General features: G+C 38.3%; 1 protein-coding gene across 5 annotated transcripts; it reads left to right on the forward strand.

Moving 5' to 3' along the window:
• Nucleotides 1-1,456: 1,456 nt before the first annotated feature.
• LOC121250561 (protein LATE ELONGATED HYPOCOTYL-like) lies at nucleotides 1,457-11,184 on the forward strand. Of its 5 annotated transcripts, none has more exons than XM_041149705.1 (8): nucleotides 1,457-1,751; nucleotides 2,155-2,180; nucleotides 2,403-2,589; nucleotides 2,718-2,829; nucleotides 3,069-3,130; nucleotides 8,656-8,790; nucleotides 8,986-10,449; nucleotides 10,571-11,184. In XM_041149705.1, the coding sequence occupies exons 3-8, from the start codon at nucleotides 2,551-2,553 to the stop codon at nucleotides 10,967-10,969; spliced, it is 2,211 nt and encodes a 736-aa protein (XP_041005639.1). In that variant the 5' UTR covers nucleotides 1,457-1,751; nucleotides 2,155-2,180; nucleotides 2,403-2,550; the 3' UTR covers nucleotides 10,970-11,184. The 5 variants fall into 5 exon arrangements, with proteins under 5 accessions (XP_041005639.1, XP_041005652.1, XP_041005661.1 ...); XM_041149718.1 differs by having other exon boundaries at nucleotides 2,406-2,589; XM_041149727.1 differs by having other exon boundaries at nucleotides 2,457-2,589.
• The last annotated feature ends 232 nt before the right edge of the window (nucleotides 11,185-11,416 follow it).

The raw sequence follows: 11,416 nt of genomic DNA on the forward strand, positions 1-11,416 counted from the left end.
TTTATAAAATTATAGGTTTAAAAAAAATTCACATCTTTTTATAATGAGATTTAGGCTTCAAGAAATTCATGAGTCTAATTCATCTCATAAAATCAATTCTACAATAAATGATTATTCATTTCTTATAAATATTTCTAAAACCTTGTTTACAGGTAATATGAGATTATTCCTCAACACCCTTCCTTACGTACAGGTCAGTATTTTTTTTTTTTTTTTTTTGTCCTTATCATGGGTTAAGTAGTGTAGGTCCCCATTCGTCCTATGGTAGGTTTTAATACCATTAAGAAATTTATGGGCTTAATTCATCTCATAAAACCGGTTCTACAAAATATGATTGTTCATTCTTTATAAACATGTCAAAGACCTTGTCCATAAGTAATGTGAGATTATTCCTCAACAATGCTCCATTTGAATACAGAAACATTCTCAACCTATCTAATCTCATATCATCTCATCATTACAACTTTTTCAAATTCTCATACAAAATATAATAAACAATTTAATTTTTTTAAATTTCAAAACAATAATAATATTAAAAAATAATATTCTAACAATATTTTATTCATTTCATTTAAAACTATCTCATATCATATTATCTACTTCACTATCCAAACAAGAACTTATTTTTTATAAGAGCGGTGCTGTTTTACTGCTCATATTTGCACGCTGTAAGTTACCGCTAGGCCAAAATCACCTTTTTATTTTTTTTAATTTTTTTATTTATATTTTTTATCATTTTAAAATATTTATAAAAAATATAAAAAAAATTATCAATATATTAATAGTCGCTTCTTTAATTATTAAATAAAACAATTAATATATGAAGTATGAAAATAAGATATCAAAATACTGAGTCAAAGAAGCATTACACTTTTTACAAAGCGTTTGTACAAAACGTGTGATCGTAAATCATTTCTCGTCCCATTTTTATTAAAACCACACAAATAGCGTAGGACGTTGTCTACCCCGAATTCCTCTGTTTTACCGTACTTTGAGAACTGTACCTGTACGTAGAACGCCACGTCTTGTTCAAGCTGAAACATTATCAGCTTCTAGTAACCCACCAAACGCCACGTACCAGCTGCTCAATCTGCTACGTATATAAAAAAGTACGTCTTCACAGGTATGACCGGCAACTACCGGTTCTCCGATTCCACGTCAGTTATGGGTCCCACGAGACAACTGGAGGCGCTTTTACGGACGTCGGAACCCAACTACCGGGTTCAGTTTGTGGATGAGATTTAAAGACGAATTTCGGAACCAAAAAAAAAAAAAAAAATGTAGGGGTTGGGCGTCGTCAGAATCAGCCACTAAATCGTCGCCACTTGGCGTCATCTCGTGACGCACTCGTCTCTGTGCTTCACAGCCTCAAATAAAAACTAAAATAATAAATAAGAAAGAAAAAAAAATCCGCAAGAGAAAATTGATAGTGGCTGTGATTGCTTGTGGAGGGTCTCTCCAACTGTAAAAGGTTTCTGGTGTATTGGGTCTCACGGCAACTCTCACTACTTCTTCTTCTTCTTCTTCCTTCTGTAGCTCTCTTCTTCTCCTTCTCTCTATCTTTGTCTCTCTCCGAGGAATTCGATTGTTTGTGATTGACCGATCGAAGTTTGACGCATTCCGATCCAACATTGCCGGAAACCATGGGTTCTCCGTCGCCATGTCTCCATTGAGCTCACTCCCCACCCATGCCCGATCCGAATCACCGTCCTTGCCTCGAGACTTCACATCCACCATGGCTTTCTCCGAAGGTACTTTCCTCTGGTTTTGTTTTGTTTGTTTTCTCTTCCAATTTCTGGGTCTCTTTTCAACTATTGCTCTCAGTTTGGTTACCGAAAAATTACAAGCAAAGGAAGTGGAAACCCTATGCAGAGTCTATTATTTTATGTTTTTTTTCAACTTGAAAACCAACCTCAACCGAGTTAAAGAGTTATTATGTTTGGCAGAGCTGTGGATTGAAAAATCTGAGATTTGGAACTCTTCTTCCTTTGCTTTTTTTTTTTTTTTTTTTTTCCCTTTACGTTTCCCGGTAAACAAACAAAGGAAAACCATTACTGAAGCGGTAGTGTATGCGTATTAAAGAATTATATCAGAGTTGGATGGATTCATGTATACTGATTAAAGTTTCTCTCTTTCTTTTCTACATTTCTTAAGGTTTTGGCGTCTTCGGGTTCGTTTTGGTGAGGATTCTGATTAAGAAATTTTCTTTTAGTAATTATTTCCGAGAAGGGTCTGTCTCTGCTCCGGTGGTTTCTTAATATTTTTGAAAGGGTTTAAATATTTATTTATCTGATAGTATGATTCAAACTAAAGGTGCTTGTGAATTGGAATTCCAAACTGTGCCTATACAATACAGACGTGGATCTCTACGGATTGTTGTCCATTTTGTTTTTCTTTTGCAGTAGCATCGGCATATCAGCTTTCGTTATTGACGACGGTGGCTTTAATAATCGTAGCTTTCGATGTGGTTGGAAATGAATGGACATTTTCGTTATACCAGTTGCTCATTAGAGAGGGTTTGAAGCAGCCGCTGGTTGCCCGAGTCCGGCAATGGACACATACTCCTCTGGTGAAGAACTTGTTATTAAGGTGATAATAGACGATTTATATGGGGATGATTTAACTTCAAATTTTTATTTTTATTTTGGCTGCTTGTTGAAATTGAATCCATATGTTAGAAGCTAAATATGTAAATTACGAATTTCTGTTAATGGTAGACAAGAAAACCATATACAATTACGAAGCAACGAGAGCGATGGACAGAGGAGGAGCAGAATAGGTTTCTAGAAGCCTTGAAGCTTTATGGGCGAGCTTGGCAGCGGATAGAAGGTTTTACTTCCCTTGCACCTAACTTTTTTTTTTTTTTTAAGTTTATTGTTGTACATACAGTTATTTATTAGTCGGGTGGGAAATGCAAATTGAAATGTATGCTATCTATGGTTCAAACTTAGGATATTTGGAAACATGTCTTAAGCTGAATGAATCTCTTGGATATTTCCTACCAGGAAATGCCATCAAATTCTGTTGTAATGTATTTTTTCTCACATGTTTTACTTGGTGGTGCGCAGAACATATAGGAACAAAGACTGCTGTGCAGATCAGGAGTCATGCACAGAAATTCTTTTCAAAGGTCAATCGCTAGCTTCTCACATCATGCTTGTATGAGATGGCTTTTTGCTAGTTGTAAACAATATTTATACTTTTGCTCACAGTTATGGTTCTGTCTACTTTTTTAATTGTTTTATTGCCTTAGTATATCCTTTCAGCTTGATTGTCATGTGCATAACTTGTGTTCTCTTTTTGATAAGTACATAACTTGTGTTCTCTTTTAACTACGAAACACCCTGACAGCAAGTTTAGGTGCTTGTAAGGGGAAAAATTTTGTTGTTTTTCTTATGTTTGCTTCTTCTGCACAATGATAATCATTTAAAATTGTTGAAAGTTTTTGCTGTCTCAAATAACACTTTCTTTTATAAGAACAGAGTGAAAGTAAGTTGAGGGTTTTGAAATCACCAAGTGCATGTGATACCCCATATTGAATGAGGATAGGTGGTGGATAGGATCCTACATTGCTTGGGAGGGAGAAGTTCTTTCTCTTTATAATGATTCCAAGGACTTCAGTTGTTCCATTAACTAGTCCTTTTGGAATATGATCCTAGATATGCCTTGGGCCTTTCTTGGATCTTTACAAATATTCACAAATATCTGCATGTCTAACCTAACAGTAAGGAATAAAAAAACCTTGTTGTGAGGCTTTTTATGTGAAAGCACTATATTCATGGACAGAGTCACAATGATAAAAAACTTCTACAACTGTAGTAGAGGCTGTATATTTCCTTCCAAGGCTGCCTATTTCAGGATGACAGGAATGGGATTAGGTTCACTTACGAGATTTCTCCTCAGTTCCCTCTAGTTCAAAACATATCCCTTAAATTAGATGTTCAAACGATTGGGTTCACTATGTAGCAAGAACCCCTAGGGGTTGGCTCAAGTGTTAACGACCTTGGGCTTGTAGGTATGCTCCCTCTAAGTCTAAGGTTTGAATCCCATCAGATGCAAACAATCTCTAAGGGCCATTAGACCAGGAGATTTTTCCCTTGAGTTACCCGAGGTACACTTGCAGGAAACTCTTTGCCAAGTGCCTATGCACCCCCGGGATTAGTCGAAATGGAGGTCCTGGACTCCCGGTGCCAATAAGAAAAAACTATATAGCAAGAAGTCAAAAAATGAATATAGTGACTTAGAAATTCATAGCTTGAAGAGAACTGTTGCCATATTTGTTTATATTTCATTTCAATCTGGGAAGGAAGAATAAAATAAAATAAAATTGGAATTCGATAGGAAAAAGGGTTATGCAAAAATCTTTCGTTCCCCTATTGCCTTGGCAATTGAGTTGAGCATCAAGTGGAATAAACTGACATAAGCAAGTGTAGATATATTGCTCAAGTTTTGAGTTATTCTAGGAAACCTGTTTCGTTCAAGGTAAACAATGACTCTTATTCAAGGTGATTGTAGTGTAAGTTTTTTTTCTTGTATATAGAATATATAGCTTGAGAACACTGAGGTATAAGGAATGGGCAAAATCTGCATAAACAGAATCTCCTATTTTTGCCTCTCCTGAGTCATTAAAAAAATGTTTAGAGCATGTGATGAGTGCATGAAAGGTTCTGTTGTGGATAACTAGTTACTTTCACTTATGATACAATTAAATGATTAAATATACCCTTTCTTATCTATGAAGTTTATGCTTTTGACACAATTTTTGGGTTCTCATGAAACTGGAGCATTATAATATTAAAATATCCTATTAGTTTAATACTTAGGAACAAATGGTGATTTAACATGCAAATATAATGGTTGTCATTCAGTAACCTCTCGGTACTATGGTTTTGGATGAAGGATGATATCCATCCTTCCACTCAAGCTGCAGAAGATTTCTTTATCTAGATGCCTTGAACTCCCTCTGTCTTGTAATTTCATTTTTGTTTTTGATTCCTGATCCAAGCCGTTTTGGCAATGGTGTGTTTGGACTATACCTCTTTTCTTTTCTTGTATTTCCCCCCAAGGTCAACAAATCTAGCATAAAGTTTATTTTTTCTCATTGAATGAAATGCTAGCAACTTTTTATCCAAGTGCTCGGTAATTAAGTGTTATAGAAATGAAGACTAGTGTTGGAAATGCAGCTACTAGGATAGTCAGATAAAATCGGGAGTTCCCTTGTTTTCTGATGAGAAAGTCATTCAACAGGCTTCAGAGCTATTGAGCTAGCTGCTGGTGGAAATTGGTAGGCAAAAAATGTATATCATATTCATTTTTATGGTAAAGGTGGCTTACTTATATGGATCTATGGATAGTAAAGACCTACTTGTAAGGATTGTGAGGTAATATGATATGAGGTGGCCTGTTGGTACTTGGGTTAGGCAGAGTTTAAACTCTTGGATGCTGTGAGTTGATGGAGTGTAGTTATAGACTCTATTGTTGTCTTCATATAACAACCTACTTTTTCTAGGTTGCAACATACTTGAGAATTTCACTAAATTTATAACTTTTCTTAGGTTTTTATAATTCACAGTTTAGTTCACATGCAGAAGAAATATCTAGTAGTTCTATACTAGCATAAGATAATAGTGACTACTCTCAAGCATTCATTTGCCACATAATCACATAAAATTGTGATTGCGGTTATTCTAAATCATGTTCATGTGGATTTTATAGCTTGTGGTACGATTCAACAATTATTGCTGTGGTATTGACATCTTTGATTCAATGGAAGAATATGGTGATTTTGAAACATCTGTTGGTCGGATCAAAGGTCTTTGAGTTCCTGGTGGATGATGGTGTCACTGTGCTAGCATAAATTAGAAAAAGAAAAGGGTTGAGTCGTGTTGTTGGGGAGAATTAGTGTGGGATGGTTGGCAGCCACAGTGGACGACTGCATAAAGCTGGGAGGAAGGCTGGAGTTTAAACAAACCCATTGGGTCGGAAACAGAGCAAATCTCACACAGGTGTCACAATGCTCATAGTCACTATATGGGAGGTTGGCAAAGTATAGGGGTGGCAGGTGATGTGATTTCATTTCTACATCAAATGGGGGTGGAAAACAATCGTCGAGGTTCTCCACCACTCTTTTATCCCACATTACCAATACTCCTCCCGGTAGATATGACCAGCCTACGTACTGGCAGCCCCAAATACTCCAAATAGTACTTCTTGTGATAAGCTTCAATTTAGTTTCCATCAAACAAATGACGTCCATCTTCCAATGTCTTAACAAAGATCTTATTCGAAGGCATTTATTGATCTTGTTCAACCCCCTAACATTCCAAATAAGAATCTTTGGCTTCATTTATCAACTACTCTGGCCCTCCCTTTGTTCCTTCCATTGCTTGCACTCCCCTCCTTTCCATCATAGTTAATAGACCAAGTTACCCTCCTCAACTCCCTATTTGTTTTAAACCTATTCCATGGTGATAATGTCTTGCCTCAATGGCTGTTAGAAGTGCCTTGAATTGATCTTCATAACCCTCACATGATATCCCTACACATCTCTGAATTTCCTCCACTTTTTGCATTACCCAATCAGAGGACAGAGAAGGAGGAATAGTACATATTGGCATAGGATCATCCCCTGTAAGCTCCTCACCCTCTGTTGGATTTTTATTTGACCCAAATAGGATCAAAGTTTCTTCCCCTTCTACCTCCCCCTTCTCCTTCCCATTCTCACTCTCAAAAACTGCAAGAACTTCAGCAGAATCTGCCAGGATTTCTCGCTCTCCCATTACTATATTTTTTTCCAAGCACCATACTGTACATTTGTGGCTCTTGCTCCTACTCAACCCCTCCTACGACCCATTCTGTTTTGTCTCCCCTTGTTGCAGAGTTCCCAGTACCATTACGACCACCACATCCTCCACAAATTTAGTCACCAACGTGTTCTGTGCCAGCCCACAAAGTGGCGGACCTCCCGGCATGGTGTCAGACTGCAACCCAAAGCTCGCCGGCATGTTCTGTGACAGCCCACAGAGTATCGGCCCTCCCAGTGCAACGTCATGCCTTGTCGTGCCTCCCCCATCCTCCACAGACTTGTGTATCAGGCCTATTTGTAGATCTCCGGCATAGGTGTCGCCAGAATCTCTCTCAGACCTTGCCGGCACAAGTTTGAAGTTGATTGTCTCTCTCTCTCTCTCTCTCTCCAAATCAATTTCTAGGGTATTGATAATTTTTTTATTGACAAGCATACTCTTAAATTGAACTTAATTCAACTACATCTAGGATGCAACTATACCGTAAATTACTCATAGACCTCTTGCACTGAGGGAAACAAGAGCTCGGTGTACTCCTTCAAGTTAGCGGTGCAATAATGGTGTCTTTTCTCATTCCACCAGGGCTGGAACTTTTGTAAGTGAAACCAAAGGGGCCTACCACTTATCGTAACTGAAAGCCACCTTCATATGGCAGAAAGAGTAAATCTGATTCTACGTCCTTTTTATTTTCAACTTTTCTCAGAACTTTGGGAGACTGTTGTTTGTTTGAAATCACGTCATAGGCATAATTATAGGATTCATAGGAAGACCATCCATTCAACTATATTGCAGATGCTTTACGTTAAACCCAACAGAAACAATATACCATCTGAGTAGTACTAATAAATTACTATGTATTTGGATTTTTGTCCCATTAAATCAAATAAAATTGCGAGGCCAAAGCATAAACAAATATACATTAGTCATTTCAGGACATAGGTTTTGTGGGTTCACACTTAAAAGGTCAATCCTAATGAATTTATGGTGCAGTGTCTTGTATTTCTATCTGTTCTTGAGAGCAGGTTGAAAAATAACAATAATTAAGCAAATTGAAGTGTATGGAAATGATTCTATCTCGAAAATGTGGGAAGAACTGATCTGAAATGTGTTACTGAATTAAGCAGAGATTTGTGCTACCTTCTTTAGGATCATTGATACTGTGTCTCAATCTCATCCATTAGCAAAGCCAATCATGAGTAGTCTGTACCATTGATGTGATAGAGTCTGGAATAGAGTAATTCAAATGAAGTACTTGCCACCAAAGTTTGTGCTTACAACAGATACCTCTGGTCTGACAAGATATTTCACAAGTTAATATATATTATAAATGTAGATATGAAAAAATTTTGATGGTATCAATGGATCTCCCTTCTCATTTTAGTTTTCTACCATTAGTGCATTTCCTGAGATGGATCTCTTAACTTCAGCTCAAAAGTTCCAGATGTGATTGTGAGTTTCTAAAGTCGTTTGTAGTGGCCTATATGTGCAAACCACTATCATTTTGAAATTGTCTAGGCCCTGTTCTCCTGCATTTTACAACTTCTATACAAGGCACAAGGTGAATATTTTATTTTGTTCCATCCTGGGTTACAGATCTCTTAACATTGTTCTTCATTTATACATTAGGTAGTTTGTTTCCAAAGTTTATCTCTGTGCTTTGTCATTGTTTTGGTACTAATGTGTGCAGACAATGTAAAATTCTAGAACAGTGTCGGACCTTTCGTTCTTCCATTAGATTACCTTTGAAGTTGCACTGCTTCTTTTAGTGCATTAAATGACTTCCATATTTAAACATTATCTCCTGTTGAGTATACAACTCAGGTGGCTTTGCTAACAACCTCTTCGCTTCCAGTTGGAGAAGGAGGCGGTCATTAAAGGTGTTCCAATGGGACAAGCTCTTGAAATAGACATTCCGCCACCACGCCCTAAAAGGAGACCAACTAATCCTTATCCTCGAAAAACAAGCATTGGTGCTCCCACATCACAGGTAGGGAGCAAAGGATGGAAACCTTTTGACGTCAGTTTCTTCTTTTCATTTTAAAAAGGCAGTTGACTTTGAGAAAGAACCACTGCCTGAAGTTGTTGATATATCTCATATTTGGTCTCTTAAATTCGTTTGCCATACTTAGCTTTTTCTCTTTTCTCAATAAACATCACTTGTGCATTTTTCTTTCTGCAACAGAAACCTATTGGAGATGATAAACAAAAAAGTGCAAAAGATTATCAGGATGACTCTTGCTCAGAGGTCTTTACCCTTCTCCAAGAAGCGCATCATTCCTCTGTTTCTTCACCAAGCAAAAGTTCCAAACCAACTCCTGCTCCAGTCAGAAATTCATCCACGTTAAGGGAGTTTATCCCTTCAATTAAAGGTTCAATAACTCAGGATGAAGCAAATGAATCCTATGTCACGAGTGAACGTAAAGGAAATCAGAAGTCAGAGAAAGCTGATGCCAAACTAACAATTCAGGGTACTTGCACTAGTAAAGGTTCAAAGTCGGAGAATTCTAATGTTCCACATGAGAAATCGGTTCAAGGTGAAAAAACAGATGATTTGAATTGTGCAATGCCTATGGATGAGAAGCTAGCCACTCAAAATTACCCACGGCATGTCCCTGTGCACGTTGTAGATGGGAGCCTAGGAACTTGTACTCAAACTCCTTCCTCAGACATGTCATTCCAAGATTCCACATTTCACCCAATGGGAGAGGTTCGTGGACACCCTAACCTGTTCACAAATCCAGCTGCATCTGCAACTGCTCAAGATCAAACTAACATTCCCAGATCTTCTGCTGATCAATCATTTCCAGCTTTCCCTCCTCCCACCTCAACTTTCCATAACCAAGATTACTACCAATCATTTCACATTTCCTCCACCTTTTCACGTCTTATTGTCTCTGCTTTGTATCAAAATCCTGCAGCCCATGCCGCAGCGAGTTTTGCTGCAACATTTTGGCCCCATGCAAATGTTGAGAATTCTGCAGATTCTCCAGCAGGGATCCGAGGAAGTTTTTTGGGGCAAATGGGTTCTACTCCAAGTATGGCAGCTATTGCTGCTGCTACTGTAGCTGCTGCAACTGCATGGTGGGCAGCCCATGGTCTGCTACCCATATGTGCTCCTCTTCATGCTCCTTATACCTGCGCTCCTGCATCCACCCTTGCAGTTCCACCTATAGATGGTCAAACCCCAGCAGCCAAGACAGACAGAGAAGAGAGTACTCTTCAAAATCATCCCTTGCAACAGCTGGAGCAAGACTATTCAGAAATTGGACAGGTTCAACATCCAGCTTCAAAATCACCAACTCTGTCATCATCGGACTCTGAGGAGAGTGGAGGTGCAAAGCTAAACACTGTGTCAAAAGCTGCTGATCAACAGAATGCCATATCAGCCACTGAGCTCCACGATTCAAACAAAGCAAAAGGCAGAGAACTGGTTGACCGTTCCTCATGTGGTTCCAACACAACCTCTAGCAGCGAGGTAGAGACTGATGCATTGGAGAAGCATGAGAAAGGAAAGCTTGAGACGCATGAGAAAGGAAAGGAAGAGCCAGAAGAACCTGATGCAAACCACCTAGCTTCTGAGAGCGGTAATCGTCGCAGTAGAAGTGTCTGCAACATCAGTGATTCCTGGAAGGAAGTCTCTCAAGGGGTAATAGCACAGTATTTTTTTGTAATGAATACTTTATTAAATAAACTCAAAATTAACTTATTTTCTTATTATATAACACATAGATTAATTGTTGCTCTTTTTGCATGATTTTATTTCTCAGGGACGGATGGCCTTTCAAGCTCTCTTCTCTAGAGAGGTGTTACCTCAAAGCTTTTTACCTCCAAATGATGTGAAGAACAAGGGGCATCAAAAAGACACTATCCAACAAGAGAAGCAAACAGCAGATGAGAAAGATGGAAATGCATCACTGTTAGACCTCATGAGTGAAACATGCGGTTCTTGTTCTAGCCATCAAGGAGGCAACAACGATGGAGAGGATGGGCTGTTGACAATAGGGCTTGGACATGGAAAACTCAAAGCTCGACGAACGGTGTTTAAGCCGTACAAAAGGTGTTTAGTAGAGACTAATGAAAATAAGGTGATAAATGCCAGCAGCCAGGGGAAGAAAAAGGTCCCAAGCGAATACGCTTGGAAGGGGCTGCTAGAACTTGAGCTTTGATATTATCTATGCAATTAAAGGAAACCTTTGTTGCATGAGATTTCTGATTTTCCCCTCATGTATATTTTAGTCTTTAATTTTAAGTCCACTCACGAAACTTGTCGTGTAGGCGTATGTAACATATTGCATTTGCTCATAGACTATCTTGAAACTTGTCGTGCAAACTGCACTGAAGACTTGAAGTTAAATAGATTAGAGAAGAATCGTTTCAGGTAGTGAATAGGCCTGTGCTTCTAATCGGACGTTCTTGTAGCTCATTGCCCATTGCACAAGAATTTCACAGATGTGATGAAAACCGTCATCTTTCTGTTTAGAAGCACCTTTTGGTCTTGCATAAGTTGGATAAATGGTGACGGGATCGACCTCTGTTCTTGGTAGCTCAGAGATGGATTTGGAATTGACCTTAGTGAGATAGGCAGGCAACATCAAGTGATTATGCTGGCTAAT

This window comes from Juglans microcarpa x Juglans regia, chromosome 1D (genome assembly GCF_004785595.1).
Source record: "Juglans microcarpa x Juglans regia isolate MS1-56 chromosome 1D, Jm3101_v1.0, whole genome shotgun sequence".
Taxonomy (NCBI): Eukaryota; Viridiplantae; Streptophyta; class Magnoliopsida; order Fagales; family Juglandaceae; genus Juglans; species Juglans microcarpa x Juglans regia.